Genomic DNA, 19,580 nt, shown 5'->3' with positions numbered 1-19,580 from the left:
CGCCCCGCCTGCCAAGCGCCCTGGGAAATGTAGTCCGGAGAGGAGGGGAGGAGGGGTGGAGCTCAGGAGGAGACCCTCACCCCCTCACTCATCCTGGGCTCGGCCTCCGATTGGGGAGGGGAGGGGTTTTTCAGGGACTCCAATGACCTGCAACCCTCGGTCCCAAGCTTGTTGGAGCAGGTGGGTTGGTCCACCTGGGCTCTACTACGGATTGCAGTGCTCAGGTGGCTTCCCACCTTTGCAAGAGCTTGGAGAGGGGACCGTGTGGGGCTGTGGTCCTGCCCCATCTGGAGGGGGGGTCTCAATCTCGGGGAGGCCTGAGGTCCACTACCTGCATCATGAAACATCTGCAAGACAACGGACCTAGCTCAGAGAGCACCAAGGACCCCACAGTTCTCCTCCTCTGCTCCGTCATCCCCACTCTCTCCTAGCACTGAAGAGGTTACCTAGCTGGGTCATGAAACACCTTGCAAGAAAACAACCGAACTCTGAGACCACCGAGGACCCCGTAGTCATCTTCCTCCTCCTGCTCCCCTCCCCCTCTTCCTCTTCTTTCCTCCTCCTAAACTATTTCTCTTTATTTTCCCAAAACAACTACATAAGACAAGTTGAAGTACAGGTAATAACCAGAAGCCCCTCGGTTGCTAAATTCCCAAGCAGGTTCCTTGATGAGGATTAGTGTCTCCGTTAATTTTTACTCAAAGGAGTAGAAAACTTGTAGACTGGTTGGCTAGTTAATGTGCTAGCTAAAATGTGCGTAAAACAGCCACTGGCAAAAGGCAGATTATGGAGTGGAGGGGGCACAACTGCAATCCTAATCAGATTTAATTACATTTGGTATGAATCAAGACTCCACTGAAGTCAATGCACTTCCTTTGAATAAGATTTAATTCATGAAATGCTGGTTTTAAGAAAAACTGTGGAACCCTAGCTGTTAATCAGAAATGCAGACTTACAAAGATTATCCTAAAACTATTAATCATAAAGTCTGTCCAAATAAGAACTGCTTGTTTTGTCTAATTTCTATCTTAATATTTGCACACCTTAAAATCTGAAAGCTTCACTGTTACCTCATTCATTTGGCAGAGCCAATGGGGCCTTTATTACGTTAATAGCTGTTATAGTTGTTCTTGAGAGTGATCAAGAAAAATTCTAGATGCATTGCATGAAGCTAATAAATGTGTTTAGTCAGCATAGCTTATTCAAACCACAATTAAAGCCAATCATGGCTTGTTCATTTTTTTTCTAGAGTTCTTCTCCTTCCTGTCCAATGCAAGTCTTCAGAGAAGACCAATGTGGTAGCCATACTTAAGACTGCTTGTTGACAAAAAAAACCCAGAACACTGTAATTTTGAGGACAACAATCAAATTCATTTCAAATTTTCTAAGAAAGGTATTCCAACTCACTTTTTCAATACAGCCCAGACAAAATCCCCCCTTAACAGCGTGAAGGTAAAATGAAATAAAATTATACAGGAAGAATCTTTTCCTCTTAAAGGGACCAGGAGCCCTTTGAAGAAGTCCTGATAAATATGTTTGTGCAAATATGTTTTTGCTAAAGAATCCTCTAGGTAGAAACTTTCTCATTTCATTTTTGTATCTGGTTTGGCTCTGCAACCCAGCAGGACAGACACAGACTTCAGAGGATAATTAGGACTGCAGGAAAAACAATTGCTACCCATCTGCCTTCAATAGTGGACTTGTATATACTGCATGAATCAAAAAGAGGGCTGTGAAAATATTTACAGACCCCTCACATCCCAGACAAGAACTGTTTCAACTCCTTCCCTCAAAACGCTATAGAGCATTGCACACCAGAACAACTAGACACAAGGACAGTTTTTCCCCAAATGCCATCCCTCTGCTAAACAAATAACTCCCTCAACACTGTTCAACTATTTACAAAGTGTACACTACTATTACTGTTAATCTTCTCATCACTCCTTATCAGCCATCCCCTCCCACTTGTGACTGTATGACTGTAACTTTGTCTCTTGTATCCTTACGATTTATATTGACTGTTTCCTAGTATGATTTGATTGCTTATTGCACCCTATGACTATTATTAAGTGTTGTACCTTATGATTCTTGACTCTTGACAAATGTATCTTTTCTTTTATGTACACTGAGAGCATTTGCACCAAAGACAAATTCCTTGTGTGTCCAATCACACTTGGCCAATAAAAGAATTCTATTCTATTCTGTTCTGTTCTGTTCTGTTCTGTTCTAATTCTATTCTATATTCTGCACCTTGTATCTGCCAGAGTTTGCTAGGGAAGGCCATTGTGAACGTGCTTGTTCTTCGCTGAATTGGGTTGTCCAAACATACTCTCCTTCCATTTTCTCTTACTTAGGATTGCAAACAACCCAGAACCAGCGAGTCACTTAAAAAAAAAGGGCAAAAGCAAAGCAGTTTCATCCCTTTGTCCTATTGGGACTCTTGTGTCTTTAAGAGATAGCTTCCTGCTATTTGAGCTGGGGAATAGATAGGAACATTCTCTATTTTAATTTTTTTGTCATCCCTTTATTTTTATACATATGCAAGGCATAGAACCTATCTAATACATCTTCCTCCTCCTATTTTCCCCACAATGCTGTGTGGTGGCTTGGATTGAACTGGCCCAGTCACCCAGCTGGCTTTCATGCCTAAAATGGGACTATGTCTCCCAGTCTCCTAGTTTTTAGGCCAGTACCTTAACTCACTCCACCAAACTGCATTCTGATTAGCAAGTTTGCTTTGAAAATGTAGCATTCTTTCTCTTTTTTTTTTGCCTTTTTATTCCATAGGCAGCAACATGCAGCACTCCCATTGTCTGGAATCGCAGTCTTGTGTTTAATCTGAGGGGATCTGTCCCAAAACAGGGAAACACGAAAGGAAAATAAAAAAAAGTAACGTGAAAGTTGAATGCTTCTGATACTTGACAGCTTTCTGTAGTAAATAAGTACAAAAAGTCTCACATTATCACCCTGTCTGGGATGCAAACTTTCAGTTTTGATATCTGAATTATTGCAAGAAAGGAAGCCTTGAGACACTCCCCCCCGTCTCCTGCCACGCGTCTCTTATACATATAAATATCCTTGCTCTCTCTTTTCTTTTCCAAAGATCAGAGCTTGCAGCTGCAGTTCAACTGGGTGATCCGAGACTGGTTTCTGAATTCTGAACAAGAGCGTTGAAGGAGCTTGGCGTCACGCTGATCATGCCATCATTTTGGGGAGTTTCACCCCTCAAGAAATCGTCTTCCTCTTCACCTTTGCCCTGCGCAAAAACACACCACAGTTCAAAAGAAAAAGGCAATACAGTGGCTTAAAACAGCACCTCCCCAGCAGTGGGATTCAATTTTTTTTTTTACTGGGTGTGGCATATCTTGGTGGGTGTGGCTTGGTGGGCGTGGCAGGGGAAGGTTACTGCAAAATCCGCATTCCCTCCGCACCCCATTAACCTGCTTTCCAGCTCCGTTCTCCTGTGCAGGGCAACCAAAGGAGACCCAGACAATCAGCTGTGAGTGTGGCTTGGTGGGTGTGGCATTCTGTGGGCATGGCTTGGTGGATTTGTGGGCATGGCTTGGATTTGTGGGCATGGCTTGGTGGGCATGGCAGGGGAAGGTTACTGCAAAATCCCCATTCCCTCTGCACCCTATTAACCTGCTTTCCAGCTCCGTTCTCCTGTGCAGGGCAACCAAAGAAGACCCAGCCGATCAGCTGGGACTCGATGGGAGGCAGAGAATAGATGGGGTTGGCGGGGCCAGTCACAGGTGGGATTTGCTGGTTCTCCAAACTACTCAAATTTTCCGCTACTGGTTCCCCAGAACTGGTCAGAACTGGCTGAATACCACCTCTGTATCTCCCCCACTTTGGCCACTTGAAGATGTGTGGACTTCAACTTCCAGAATTCCCCAGCTGGCTGAGGAATTCTGGGCACTGAACTTCACACATCTCGAAATGGCCAAGGTTGGGAGATACTTGCTCTGCCCTGGACTTGTGGGGTGGTTGCTGAACTACCATCTCAGGAGAATCAAGGACGCTGAAAATGCCGGAGTTCACAACATCTGGGAGCTGCAGGTCCCCCACTGATGATCTAAGCTGACCTCCTTCAACTGAAGGGCCGCCCCCCAGACGTGCGGGAATTAGCAAACTTCCCAGCCCAAAGGAGAAGCAAATATTCTCCGCAAGGACACCGGCTGAGGGAGCTTGAATGAAACTGCTCACCTCGCTGGGTTCTGCTGTCTCTTTGAGGTCCTCAGCACTTTGCTCTTCCCAAAACTGATACAAAGGATTGATTGTGTTCTTTGACCTGAGAAATAGGGGATAAGGAAGAGGCCAGGAGAGGGAAAGTCAAACAAGAGGTGTTGCTTGACAGGAACTGTAGAGTTGGAAGTACACAACATTTAGTTGATGGGAGATACCGTTTCTCCAAAAATACGAACCTACCCTGAAAATAAGTCCTAGCTTGATGTTTATGTGCGACAATAGAAGCCCTACCCCCCAAAATAAGCCCTAATTAAGATCCCACCCACTCCAGAGTGCAGGGGTAAAAATTAAGCTAGGGTGGGGATGAGGGAGGGGGGGGGCTGGAGCTGCCCTACAACTTATCTTTTGACAGTTGTACTCAGGCCTTGCACACCCCAACACCTGCCTCGCCTAGCGAAGGCTTTCCTGAAGGCCTCTGTAGCCAATAACAAAGCTCTGGATCGATCCAGAGCTCTCTTATTGGCTGCAGTGGCCTTCAGGAAAGCCTCGCCAGCCACAGTAGTAGTTCCTAAAAGCCTCTGACAGCGAAAAGAAGGACGGGGAAGACGCACGCAAGTGAGGTTAGACAGTCAGTGGATGGCATCCCCCGAAAATAAGATCTGGTGCCTTTTTTTTGGTGGCAAAAAAAAATATAACAGGGTCTTATTTTCGGGAAGACATGGTATACGGAGGAGAAATGGGCTTCCAAGGTTGACTCTAGATTAGGGGTCCTAACTTGCACAAAAATACAGCAACCTTGAAGGCCTGTTAGGAGATGGGCTGAGACGTTTCAAATTATAATGAAGCGTTGCTAAAGTCTTTTCTGTATAAATGTTCAGAAGTCACCACTGCCTATCTATTTTTGCTCGTCTTACGCAACCGATAAAACACAACCCTGCTTTTTACATATATATATCACGTGGCCAAAATTTAGTTGTCTTGAACTCTTCCAAGGAGATAGATCAGTATTTCACTGCCTGTGCCTTTCCAGATATGTGTCAGGATTCTGGCAGTTACCCCCAATTAAATCATGAATCTTGAGCCAAACTTCCAGAACTTCCAGAAGATTTATTGGGAGTTAACATGTCTGGCACTGCCTGGGTGTAGCCGACTCTGAGGCACATCATTCATTGTCACCCTTGACTCTGGTTTTCCCTCCACCCCCTGGGTGTATCGTAATTCATATTCTCCAACGGGACACATCCATAGCTAAGAGTCATCAATCATGCTCTAGTTTGCACGGCAGAAACTTCAGCCACCTAGTTACTATCTTTGAAAACATCTGTGGAATGCAATTTCGATTTGCAAACTACTGCACTGCTTCCCCCTCCCTTTCTGATGGCAACTCTAAAAAGACCATAGAAATATTTTATGAGTTGACAATATGATGGACTTCCAAGTCCCATGATCCCTAGTCAGCAGAGCCATTGACTATAACTGCTGATAGTGAATACCCAAGGTGTTTGGAAGGCAGGAGATGAAACAAACGGGGTAAAAAGAAATATTACAGCTTGCCCACTGGATTTGAAAAGAACAAAAAAGCATGTTTCGGAAGAGGGTTGCCCTTTTCTCAACCAGGTACCTTTTAAGAATGTAAGGATCGAACGGGAAAAAACTGTCAAGTGGGTTTGTGGCTGTCTCCACAGACTCTCCTCCACAGCTGCTTCGGACAACTGGCACCGTTTGTCTCCGGTTTCTCTCAATGATGGTGTCACAGAAGGCCACCTGGTACTTCCTGGAGGAGGAGGAGGAAGAGGGAAAGGAGGGAAACAGAAGTTAATTTAAAATTCACAAACGCTCATCCACCTGTTTCCTCTACATTTCTCAGGGCAAGGTATGGAAACACCTTCTTCCCTTGGCTACCTGGGAGCTTCTCTTTCTTCACTCCAGTACTGTAACTGCTTTCTTCTATGTTAGTAAAGATACCATATCTTGAGCTACTACTGTTTTCTCTTTCCTTAGCTTTCCTCCTTTGGAAAAGATCTAAATGCTTGGGAAAAGATCCCCAGGATGTCAGTGGAATAAGGGTAGTTTCTACCATGAAGCAGGATTTTTTTTCTTCCTTCTCAATTTTTTTTTCCTTCTCTCCTTTCTCCAGGTACAGAGAAAGAAATATGAGATTGCTATCTTTGCACTGGCTAGGCTAGGAACATGGAAATGGAGTAGGCCCAAGATCTGGGTCTTCAAGGGGTTAATAAACATTTCTTGATGCATCAAATCCTTTGTCTGTTTGAGCAACAGCAGGAGCTGCAGATGAGATGTCTCTACATTTTCGCATTCAAGAAACACCTTAGATCAAGGATGTCCAACTTTGGCAAGTTTAAGATTTGTGGACTTCAATTCCCAGAATCCCCATGGCTAGCTAGGGAATTCTGGGAGATGAAGTCCACAGGTCTTAAAGTTGCCAAGGCTGGATACCTCTGTCTGAGACTGATTTAAAACACGTAAGAAGGAAAAATGTGTCCCACTAACACCCCATTTCTATACGCATTCAATAAATAGTCCTTCTACAACCCACTCCAAATTTTACAGTGATTTTTGACGTAAATAAATGCATTTAATAAATAAACAAACTTTGCAAGAAAGAAAACAATTGTACCTGGTCAGGGCAGCAAAGAGACTCACAATGGTTGGCAAGCAGACCTTCAGAGGGTTTAACTGACACAGAACGATGCGTTCAAAGTTTAAGCTTTGTAAGTAGGCCAAACCTTGAGAACATAAGACCAGAGGAATTTACTACATCGAATCTGGGCTTTCTATGAAGTGCCACATTTTACAAAATTTGATTCTAACAGAAATACATTTAAGTTGTTCTGATGTTGCAGAGGCTTCTAAAAGACACCATTCTCTGGGAAACATGGCGTAGCAGATTCTTAGTGGATCAATGCATATAGATAGTCCTCAATTTACAACCATTTGTTTAGTGGACTTTTCCGAAGCTACAAAAGCACTGGAAAAAGTTTGAAACAGCACTGGAAAAAGTAGGCCGTGTTGTGGTTCGCCGGCAGCCTGTGCAGACGGCAGCTGAATTGGACAGTGGGGAAGAACGGGGACCAGTCTGGGGAGGACTCGGACGAGGGTCCTGCATCAGATGCAGGGATGGGGCCAGGACCATCTGGGAGTGGGGTGCTGACTCCAGAGCCTCCAGAATCTGGCAGCAGTGAGGCTGAGGAACAAGGGAAGCCTGTTCCCAGTGTGCGTATGCGCAGAGCTGCTAGAAGGCGAAAGCAGCTGAGACAAAAGGGGCGACTCAGGAGTAAGGCTGGGAGGCGATTGCCCCTCCTATAAGACATAAAGGAAGTGCAAAGGTAGAGAAACCTTTGCGGGAAGCAAAGTTGTTTGTTCTGTTCGGATTAATCCTTGAAGCTCTGTGTGGACTTTGTACTTTGGTTGTTTTTTTACAGTTAATTTGGTACTCTAGTTGTTGGCAGCAATTCAAAGGAGAGAAAGGTGGGTGCTTATCTTGAGGGACTATTTGGGACTCATTACCAGCTGGGAGTGAACATAATTCCCAGCATTGAAATAAAACAAGAGTTGTTTGGACTAAGTGTGTGCTTTAATTATGGTCTCAGGAAGCCTTGGTCAGAACAGGCTATTTGTGGGAAGGTAATGATTCTAGGCTAATTCCTCTCTTGACTCCACCCCAGGCTCTGCCCGTCCTTCTCCTACATCTAGGTCAAAAACAGACATGTTCTACCCATCTCTTCTCCTTGTCTGGTGACCTTTCTGCTCACCTTTCTTGAGATTTCCATCCAGGATCTGCTTGTGGCGAAAGATGACGATGTAGAACACAGCCTGGCAGGCTGCATAGAACGGACCGTGGAGCGCAACGTCACAAAATGCTCGGGACCCCGTGCCCTGGTTGTCGATGTAGGTGTGCAGCCAGCTAACCAGGAGATCTAAGCAGGCTTTCACTGTCCTGAAATGATTTTAAAAAATAAAACCAGGCTAAGTCACCAGAAGTGGGCTGACATCTTTGGGATGTAGCCCCTATTTGGCAGGTTAATCCATCCCAAGGATCACTCTTGTGAGCTACTTACACAATGGGAATAAACTTGGCCCGTGCCAAAAAGCTGCCAATGAAGTTCCCGGTGGTTTGCCGGATGACAGGAGGAACATTTGGATTCTGTAGTTTTTTCCAGAGATGCTCCAGAAAAGCCTCTGCAATTATCTGGAGGACATACACAGCTATTAAGGCTGGGGCAGTGGCCACAGGTATCAGTCAGTCAGTTAAGGGGAATGATTAACTATAAATAATTGGAAATCAAAAATCAAAGGTTTATTTTATTTATTTGTTAAGTTTATTTGCCCCCTGTCTCGCTGTGGGACTACTCTAGGTGACTTACCACAATAAAAAAGAAGAAAAATGAAAAGGCGTTCAAACAGAAAGTAAATTAATGGAACAATAAAGCAAACAACGACAAAGGAACAGAGCGAGAATTAAATACATCAATAGTTACCAATGTGCTTCTTGTCCAATTAAACCAAAAGCAAATAACTATTTTCTGTCAGAGATTTTGGGTGAGGTCAATAGCAGGATGTAACTTGGTAAGTTTTAGCCAGTTTCACATAAAGGCTAGGAAGATCTAGTTAAAGGGAAAGGGGTAAAAGAAAGAAGAGAATAAAAGTTTATTTGGTTACTTACCAATCTGAAACTACAGAGGTAGAACATGATGAACTGCACATGACATGATCCGTGGGTGGTTAAAATCAGCTTATCAAATATAGCCACAAGGTCTCGGTATAAGTCTTTGGTGTTGCCAACGTCAATTTTCCCTAGGAATAAAAACATATTTATGTTCCCTGGAATTATATGCTAAGAAAAATGAGGAACTTTTTAAAAAGGCTGTTCGTTTGTCCAACTTTCAGATGCTGAATATTCTACAATTAATATAACTAACTATAAGGCACATCCTCTGAAAACCACGAAGGGGTGAAGATTGTCCTTAATTAGAAGAACTTGAATTGGCTTAAGAGAAACAGAAACTGTGGAGCTAAAAGATGACGCGATTTCCACTTACATGCCCAAATTATGAATTATGGCAATACGTTACAACATCATCCAGGAATTCCTTTCAAGTGGTCGCCTACATTAAGCCCAAATGCTCAGCTCAGCACTGCCAAATAATGCTTGGGAAACCGCCCCAGGTTTATTACCGTTAACGTAGCATACATCTTTAATGTAGGAAAACATCACAATCATCAAGATGTCTAGGCGTTCTGCAATGGGGTGAGCCATGATGTCACTCTTCTCTGGATTCTCCACATCTTCATCCTATTGAAACCAAAACCCGGCTAAATTCAGGTAGTCCTCAAACTTACAACAGTTCATTGACTTTCTGACAGTGAGAACAATCAACCAATGGAACAGAGGTTGCCTTCAGAAGTTGTGGGAGCTTTATCACTGGAAGCTTTCAAGAAGAGACTGGACTGCCATCTGTCAGAAATGCTTGGGTGGGGGGTTGGACTAGATGACCTACTAGGTACCTTCTAACTTCTCTTTTCTATTCTATTTCTTCATTCCATTATTCTATTCTATTCTATTCTATTCTATTCTATCTCTATTCTATTCTATTCTATTCTATTCTAATCTTTCCTTATTCTATTCTATTCTATTCTATTCTATTCTATTCTATTCTATTGTAACCGTTCAAAGTCGCAACAGCCCTGAAAAAAAATGACTTATGACTGCTTTTCACACTTGCAACCATTACAACATCCCATGCTCATGTAATCAAAATTCAGATGTTTGGCAACTGACTCATATTTATGACGATTGCAGTGTCACGGGGTCAGGTCACAAAAGGGGACCTCCTGACAAGCAAAGTCAATGGGGAAGCCAGATTCAGACAACAATTGTGTTACTACCTCAATAACTGCAGTGATTCGCTTAGCAATGATGGCAAAAAAAATAGTGAAATGGGGCAAAACTCACTTAACAAATGTTTCACTTAGTGATATATATTTTGTTTGTGACTTGAGGATTACCAGTAATTTGCAATTCACAGAAAAGATGGGTTAAGTGAAAATGTTCTTGCTCATTTTAAGTCAGCTGCACGTTAGAGTAAGGCCTGCTTTCTGAGTAATGGACCGTGAATAACCCTTTGCCCAAGCTAAGTTATAAACCAGAGGGCGCCAACCTCAGGGACCACCAAACTCATAATTTTAAATCCCGCGGACCAGAGACCCTGGGAAAATCCCCAGAAAAGTCTGCAGGAAAATCCCCCACCCCATTTTCCTACCGATCAATCGTTCTTTATTTGGGATTGCAGGATACCGTCTCCAGCTCCATTCTCAGGGAGAGAGAGAGAGAGAGAGAGAGACTTTTGGCTTCATGCAAGGAAAACAGCAGAAGAAGCGGAAGTCTTTCTTTCTCTGCCCCAAACTCCACCAGAAATGAGTTTTTGTGAAACTTGTCGCACCGGCGCAGCCTCTTGGAGCAGGATGCCTTACAGGGTCCCAAAGACTCATTTCTGGCAGAGTTTGGGGGAGAGAAAGAAAGACTTTTACTGCTTTCCTTGCGTGCAGCCAAAACCATAAGAAGAAGTGGAAGGAAGCAGCCCGATGGCCAGGCCAGGCAAGTGGGGCAAGTTCCCCCCTCCGCCCTTTCTCCCCTCCCCTCACTACCTCGTGTTGTTTGCAATGCAAGCGACGCAAGCCTTGTGTTCCCACAGGCCATGTGGGCGACGCCTGGATTAGTTTGTTTACTTTATTGTTATTGCACCTCGTACAACGAAATCAAACGCCATCTTCAGTGCACATCATGAGCATGAAAATAAACACAAAAACACTTCCTTCACACTCCACATTAATTGCTTGGGGGTGTGTGTGTGTGTGCTTTGGGAGTGATATTTTTCTGAGGACCACCAAAATTTTCTTGTGGACCACCAGTGGTCTGCTCACTGGTTGTCGACCACTGCTATAAACTATGGTTTCCAAGTCACTTGAGTTTCATTGAGGTTTATGTGGTTTGGGTTGAAAACACCGTACAAATCCAACTCTTGGGCTGCAATTAGGAGCTCTTGATAAAGATGGGCAACTACAAATCAGACCCAGCCTACATGTAGCATCTGAGCTCACTGCCAAATGTGTCCTTTTTATGTTAACACACAAAGCAGGTTACAATAAAACTCATCTAGTTACGATTTGAGTAAGAGAACTTTGAAGCAGCAATGGGAATCAACTCCAAGATTAAAAACTGGTTACATTTCCTGCTAAGAAACTATTCCTTAAAAGGGTTAAAAAAGCTATTTGGCCTGTAAGATTTAAGATAATGAGTGTATGTGTGTGCGCACACATGTATTAATACCGTTTAATGAGCAAACTTACCATGTTGAAGAGTCCCTTCTCGCTGTTTCCTTCTTCGTCTTCTTCGGCAGCTTCAATATCTTTTCTTGGGGCACTTACCTGTTAAATTAAAATGGGATGAGCTTGAGTGTTTCTGAAGTTATAGTCAAGGTACAGAACTGTATAACAAGTGAGGGGTCTTTGGTGCTCTCTGGGCTTGGCTGTTTTCTTGCAGACGTTTCATTACCCAAACTAGGTAACATCACCAGTGCTAGGAGGAGAGTGTTCAAGGAACCAAGAGCAAACCACACTCCTTCTAGCACTGATGATGTTACCTAGCTGGGTAATGAAATGTCTGCAAGAAAACAACCAAGCTCAGAGAGCACCAAGGGCCTCTCATTTCAACCCTGAGCTGCAAATGTTCTCCTTTATCAATGTATAACAAGTATATTCTTTATCTCACTGCCCAATAATTCAGTAAATACAAACAGAGCAGCATCGTTTACTGAAGAATATGAAGTTTGTAAAAATTAAGCCAGTTTTCGCAAGGGGAATTATGGAGACCCTTTATAAACAACCACCATTTACAGCATTCTGTACTTACATCAATTTTTAGCAGCTTCTCAACAACCAGCTCCAAAATGTCATGCCTCAACGCTGGGATATATACGCTTATTCGTAGCAAATTATGGAGATAACATTGCTGAAATGGAAGAATTCCCCATGAAAACGCTATCAAGGAATTTTAAAAATCACATCTAGAAAACTAAGCGAAACTAATTTTGGGACCTTCAAGTTTTACATCCTATTTTAGCATCATCATGTATTTAAATAAAGAATTCTTTAAAATCCAGTTTTTATCATACTGCTTGGACACAATATATCCACCAGAGGTATTTTATCTGAGAAAGCAACTGGGGTTCATACATCAGTGGATTTGTTTATTGTCTATTAAATTGCAATTTGTTAATTTCACATATGCTAAGCCACAAGCCATGCTGTGCAAACCACAATCACTTCTACAGAATGGGAAAATAAAACCAAACCAAACACACTGGGCTTAGCAAAGATAAACAAAACTAATAATTAAATATCCAAAGGAGAAGAAGACCTCCTTCACAGTAATAATCATGATGTATCTGAGTTTCTGAGCCATCAAGATCACATTTTCCACTAACAGATTTTTTTTAAAGCGGCTTTTAATTAAATGAGCAGCAGATACCAGAAGCACTAAAGAATCTTCATTTCCAGAAAATCGGGTACTTACTAATGTTCTTTCTGATTTATTAACAAAGGGAAATTTTTCAGCCAGCACTGGCATGAGAAATTGTGGCGTCCTACAACACAGAAAATACAAGCCACAGATAAGCAAACCCAACCTTTATTTATTTTGTTGTGTGGACTACAGACAAGGTTTAAGGAGGAGCCTAGAAGAGCAAACTCAGATCCAGCAATCTTGGAAAAGCGCTCCCAGAACTGATCACACCACCATCAATTCATACTCTACAAATGGCTTGAAATAGATAATACTGTTCCCGTCTGTCCTGTGCATGTTTGATCATTCTGAATGTGTTTACAGGTTTTCCCTTCTCTATGGAATATCATTTTCTGAGGTATGGTTTACTTTTCCAAAAAAAACCATGGAAACATGTCAGTGGGCCTAGGGATCATGTATGGAGGTGAAGCCAACCATGTGGTTGGTCTGATTGTGTTGCTGCTACCATGGGATGGGGTTTAATGTTGTGAATGTTTAATGTCATAAGCCGCCCAGAGTCCCCTGTGTGAGAATTGGGTAACCGTATACATTTAATGTCAACTCACAAAATATTTCTATGGTCTTTTTAGAGTTGCCAACAGAAAGGGAGGGGGGAACAGTTAGCAGCTTGCATTCCATAAATAGTTTTCAAAGATAGTTTCCAGGCGACCGAAGTTTCTGCCGCGCAAAATTCTAACTGGAGAGCATGATTGATGACTCTTGGCTATGGATGTGTCCCATTGGAGAATATGAATTATGATACACCCAGGGGGTGGGGGGAAAACCAGGGTCAAGGGTGACAATGTATGATGTGTCTCAGAGTCGGCAGGCAGCGCCGGCATGTTTACTCCTAATAAATCTTCTTGTAAGTTTTCGAAGTTCTGCTAGAGACTCATGATTTAAATGGGGGTAACTGTTGGAGCCCTGACATTTGCTTAACATTAAATGAATAAAACATTTGCTTTGAAGATGCAGCATGGAGTGGCAATATTCGGATGGCTAGGACTTAATGTTGCAGAGGGTGAGGTCACATCACCTATATGTAGAGGGCTGGGTTTGTGGTGAAAAGTTAAGGGTTTGCGTTCTAATAGTAATATGTTTATAGGGAGGGATAGTCATGTGTTTCCCACCTTAGCACATGGAGGGGCAATGTTGATACTTTCTGGAATCTTGGCTGGATGGGGCTATGTCATGTCAAGTGTGAAAGACATGTGAAGAAGCTTCAATTAAACTGGTTGTTAAAAGTTAATGTATAGGAATCCTCTCAATTAACAGTTGAGACCTTGTTAGAATTAGATTAGGGCAAAACAGCACTCAGGTAGGGTTGGGTTTAGTTCTCTTGTGACTATGTAGGGATTCGAGGCTGACCCCCCTTTTCATTCTACCCTCAGGTTCTGCCACTTCTACCTAGGGGCAACCAAAAAGCAGCTTATGTTACACCTTGTCTTCCCCGGCCCACAAAATCAAACATATTTAACTTACAGGGGGACGTATTTCACAATTGTCTGCAATGCTCTGTGGCAGGTGGTGAAGCTCTCGACAACATCTGCAGAGATTGAAAAACAACAGGTCTGGTGTCAACTCATAAAACATTTTCTATACACGTTTTATAGTTGTCAACAGAAAGAAGGGCGGGGGGAGTTTCAAAGAGCAGGCAGCAGTGTGGAATCGAAAGTACGTCCCATTCATATTTTCTTCAGAGACTGATTAGATGACTGAAGCTTCTGCCGCACAAAAATCTAATTGGAGAGCAGGATTGATGACTCTTGGCTATGGACGTATATGAATTATGATATACTCGGGGCGGGGGGGAAGCAGGGTCAAGGGTGACAGTGAATTACATGTCTCAGAGTCGGCTACGCCCAGGTCATGCCAACATGTTGACTTCCAATAAATCCTTTGAAATCCTGGGAGTTTGGCTCGAGACTTATGATTTAATTGGGGTAACTGCTGGAATTCTGACATCTGGTTAATCCAGAAAGTTCGTGGATACAACTAGACTTCTACTTTAGACGTGGCAAGACCTTCTTCCAATTTCTGAGGGCGGTTTTTGTTGCTACTGCATTATTTATCCCCCATTATATATGAGAAACCCTTTTTTCAGTCGGACGTGCTTCCGTCAGGCACCAGGTTCAGAAAAGGCTGCGCTTGAAAAATGCCGGCCCTTGGTTTGGAGCGTTGCCAAAGAGATCTACACGATCACGGAGGAGCAATCGCTCAACTGGTCATAATGTCTAAGCAGACTCTAGGTTCTGAACACTGAAGGACCAGGCGCATTCAAGATTTATGGGCAATGGGTATAGAATTTCCATCGCTAAGTAAGGCAGTTGTTAAGTGAGTTTTGCCTGATTTTAAAACCTCTTTTTTGCCATGGCAATGAACCGCAGTCATTAAGTGAATCGTCTTCCCCTACTTACTTGGCTTGTCGGAAGCTGTCTGGGAAGGTTGCAAAGGATGATAGCAACAGCGCTTAGACTTATACATCATTTCACAGCGGTTTTTCAGAGTCAGCCTATTTTCCCCCCAACAATCTGGGTCCTCATTTTACCGATCTTAGAAGGATGGAAAGACGAGTCAACCTTGAGCCGGTCAGGATCGAACTGCTGGCAGTTGGCAGAATTAGCCTGCAATTCAGCATTCTAACCACCGCGTCACCACATGATCGCATGACCACGGGAACATTGCAATTATCGTAAATACATGCAGGTTGCCAAGTGCCTGAAATCTGATCATGCGATCATGGGTATGCTATGATGAGTGTGAGGACTGGCTGTAAGTTGAAGTTAACCTGTGGACTCCAGCTTTTACCAGGACCGCTCTGAATCAAGTAACACTCCCTTGGGTGCAGAAACCCAGCTAGAAAAATAAAAATAATACTCCAAATGGGCAGAGTACCTAAGGATAAAAGAAGTCAGTCAAGAAATACAAAAAAGGAAGTACTCACTTTCATCATCGTCTGAATCGGAGATGTCCACGTCGTTCTCCCGGATGGTTATTCGGGCTGGGTAAAAACAAGAGTGGCTTGTAATCAGTCATCTAGTTGATCCACAAAAGAGCCTTGCAGAACATTTTATAATCGATCAAAAACACAGTTTTCCTTAACAGGTTTACAACTGCTCCCTTGGGGGGCTGTGAAGCCAAGTTTCCTTGCTTTGAATTCCTATTATAAATTCTAAAATAAACAAATGAGAAACCACAACTTCTATTTTTAATCGTGGGAAAAAAGGCAATCTTACCTACTAATCAAAAATGAATTAGCATGTTTTTTGGCAAGACAAATTATTATTACTACTATTATTATTGGCTAGCACTGATGATGTCAAAGAGCAGCAAGGACTCCTCAAGATAGATTTTATTATTTTTTTTTTGTAACACTGAAGAATTATTTTTCCCTCCTCCAAAGTAGATTCCTTCTATTTGAGGTGAGGTATACAAGAGAGTCTTTCTGTTTCCTGTTACTTGTTTTTTTAAGTTGGGTATTTGTGTTCTTAGGGGAGGATGGTTAATTTTTTTGGGGGGGGGGAGGGGGAGCTATTAAATATTTTATATTCTATTTCTTTCAGTAAAAGTGGGGAAAAAAATACTTACGTGGTACAAAGTGCGAGACGATCATTGCCAGGCATGGCCTAAGATAGATTGTCTGAGCAGACACTAAATTACTCAGGAAAGCTAGATATTCTTCCACCACAGACTGGCTTCTTCTCAACCATGGCACTTTCTACATTTTTAGAGACAACAGGATCAGAAATTGGGAGCATCTGTTGTGCCTCCCCCCCCTCCCCAGTCCAAAGCAAAAAGCACACCCAATGCAATCGGATAATTCTTACCAACAAGATGGTAATTAGTTGTTCAAACTCCTTGGTCAAAAATGTAATAGAAGACCGGAATTCAGAGAGCCAGTTAATAATCTGGTCATCCTAAAAATAGAAGCCATTGTATCTTAATTACTGAATCACACTGGCTGTCAAAAAGTTTTAGCTTGGGGTGGGGGAAGAGATTAGTTTGTTTTTAAGATAAAGACCATCAGACCAAGAGCCTGCCATATTGCTTGTCACAAGTGTGACAGCTAGATTAGCCTCTCAATTTCAAAACAGCAGAAGAATTAAAGTTTTGTGGGGTCCCTGGTGCTATCTGAGCTTGGTTGTTTTCTTGAAGATGTTTCATTACCCAACTAGGTAATATCATCCGTGCTAGAAGGGAGTGAGGTTTGCTCTTTGTCTTCCTTCTAGCACTGAAGTTATCTAGTTGGATAATAAAATGTCTGCAAGGAAACAAGCTCAGAGAGCATCAAGGACCTTCACAGTTCACAACCCTGAGTTACAAAAATTTTCTTCTATTTGGAGTTTTGTCCTACACTTTCCCAGGTAAAACTATTCACCAGCTGCCTGCACAGAATGAGAGAAATTAAGTACCTGTGTAATCTAGTGGGATGTTCAAAGAGACCCAATAAATTAGACCCACCTCTCATATGCATATGAAACCCTTTATTATACTGTCACTGTCATTCTTTTGTCATAGAGAGGGAAAGGAGATGTAGACCCTCCCAGCTGAAATGCTTGGCAAGCTCGCATGGCTATTTGCAAATGGCAAAGTCCACTGGGTAATGTAGTTTTCCCAATATAGCTGACAGATGACAGAACTAGGTAAACTTGTGATTGTTAAACCTGGTAAATAGTGGTGGAATTTAGAAAAATGTGTATATAATATTTGGTTTAAAAAATGAATTTATAAATCTGATTGGATTCATCTTCCAGGTTGTGTTTTGGTAACATAATGGCTCATCAGCAAGTATAAACTATAACCCATAAAGTATACGACAAAGAGATTCAAATTATGTATTTCATCCTTTCTTAAATCTAAGGAGGCATTTCAGAGAATTTGAATATCTATAGAAACCTTACTTTTATGTCTGGATCCAACAGCTGATGCTTCAGCAAATCAAACTCAGTGGTCTTGCCCTGAAAGAGAAAACTTTGAGCTCTGCATAAAGAACTCCACAAGGAGTGGTATGGTGGCCTAAAGGTGGAGCTCTTGCCTCACCATCAGGAGGCTGTGAGTTCGATCCTAGGTAGAGGCAGATATTTCTCTCTCTCTGGGCACACTGAGAATATATATCTGCTGCATATAATTCCATACTGGCAACAGGGAGTGCATCCGGCCAGTAAACACTCCAACTCCATTCAGTTGCCCAGAGTCCACCCCACAAGGGATTATGGGGGTCGTCAAAAGTAGATGATTATGATAAAGAACTCCACAAATCCTTTCCCCCAGATATAGTAGAAATAATTCATTAGTGGAGGAAAAACAGTTCCTTGAGGATGAATTATCAGTATTAAAAACAGGAAAAAAAATGTCACGAGCGCATCCCATGCATTGGATGTATTTTTTTTTCCTTGCAAACACCACCTACAGCCTTACCTGTTGATATTTCAGAAGGATCTCTGACAAAGTACCACCGAATCTGACCGTCTTCCTCGGTGGCGATCTCAGGAATTCATCCTCAGCCAACATGTCAGAAAATCCTAAAAAAATAAAATAAAATTGCAATGTAAGGTCGGCATCTGACCACGAAAGTTGAAAAAACGTTGGATTGTGATGAACCTGCTATGAGAACCAACCAGTGTTATTTATGATGGAAGTTGTAGCAGAAGCAAGGCCTCGAGTTCTGGCAGGCCCATCTGCCCCTCCGGTCTCCCTGCAGCAGCCCAAATACAACTGTGGTGGTGGGGATGATGGGAATTGTAGTAGAACCAGGGCCTCGAGTTCTGGCAGGACAATCTGCCCTCCTGGTGCCCTGCAGCCCAAATGCAATGGCGGTGCTGGGGATGATGGGAGTTGTAGTAGAACCAGGGCTTCACCGCCCTGCCCAAATGTAATGGGCGGTAGTGGGGATGATGGGAGTTGTAGTAGAACCAGGGCTTCACCGCCCTGCCCAAATGCAACATGTGATGGTGGGGATGATGGGAGTTGTAGTAGAACCAGGGCTTCACCGCCCTGCCCAAATGCAACAGGCAGTGGTGGGGATGATGGGAGTTTTAGTAGAACCAGGGCTTTACCACCCTGCCCAAATGTAATGGGCGGTAGTGGGGATGATGGGAGTTGTAGTAGAACCAGGGCTTCACCGCCCTGCCCAAATGCAACAGGTGATGGTGGGGATGATGGGAGTTGTAGTAGAACCAGGGCTTTATCACCCTGCCTAACTGCAATGGCGGTGCTGGGGATGATGGGAGTTGTAGTAGAACCAGGGCTTCACCGCCCTGCCTAAATGAAACAGGTGATGGTGGGGATGATGGGAGTTGTAGTAGAACCAGGGCTTTATCACCCTGCCTAACTGCAACGGGGGTGCTGGGGATGATGGGAGTTGTAGTAGAACCAGGGCTTCACTGCCCTGCCCAAATGTAATGGGCGGGAGTGGGGATGATGGGAGTTGTAGTAGAACCAGGGCCTCGAGTTCTGGCAGGGCAAGCCACACCCTTCCAGCTTCGGCCCCTGAAGGGCCAACAAAACCCCATCACACAGAGCCAGGCACGACTCCTCGGTCTGGCCTACCGCACAGGGCTGTTGTGAAATAGCAGACGACGCAGAAGGAGGGGAAAGCGAAAGACCCCCACCCCCACCCCGAGTCCTCACCCCGTCCTTGCGGCCCGCACTTCCTCTCCCCGCTCGGCGGCCTCCGCCGGCTCAGCCGCGCTCCGTCCTCGCCTCGCGAAACCTCCGCCAGCAGCAGCGACGCCGCCTCTTCCCCCTCATGCTCCCGGAGAGTAGAGAACCTCCTGCGCGCGCAGCCGCTTCCGCCCGACACCGGAAGCGA

General features: G+C 43.6%; 1 protein-coding gene across 1 annotated transcript; it reads right to left on the bottom strand.

The window, feature by feature from the left end:
* Positions 1-1,349: 1,349 nt before the first annotated feature.
* Positions 1,350-19,580, bottom strand: RRN3 (RNA polymerase I transcription factor RRN3). Its single transcript, XM_026690453.2, has 18 exons — positions 19,400-19,580; positions 18,188-18,291; positions 17,671-17,727; positions 16,597-16,686; positions 16,358-16,487; positions 15,714-15,770; positions 14,252-14,315; positions 12,782-12,851; positions 12,119-12,217; positions 11,557-11,634; positions 9,385-9,502; positions 8,873-9,003; positions 8,268-8,398; positions 7,962-8,146; positions 6,827-6,935; positions 5,810-5,962; positions 4,207-4,291; positions 1,350-3,256 (listed from the first exon to the last, which is right to left on the bottom strand). Exons 2-18 carry the CDS (start codon positions 18,278-18,280, stop codon positions 3,125-3,127), a joined length of 1,782 nt encoding a protein of 593 aa, XP_026546238.1. The 5' UTR covers positions 18,281-18,291; positions 19,400-19,580; the 3' UTR covers positions 1,350-3,124.

Source organism: Notechis scutatus, chromosome 12 (genome assembly GCF_049901735.1).
Source record: "Notechis scutatus isolate UNSWTSFEM ecotype Mainland chromosome 12, rNotScu1.2, whole genome shotgun sequence".
NCBI lineage: Eukaryota > Metazoa > Chordata > Lepidosauria > Squamata > Elapidae > Notechis > Notechis scutatus.
Note: the sequence above shows the minus strand (reverse complement) of the source record. Positions and strands in the feature narration are given on the sequence as shown.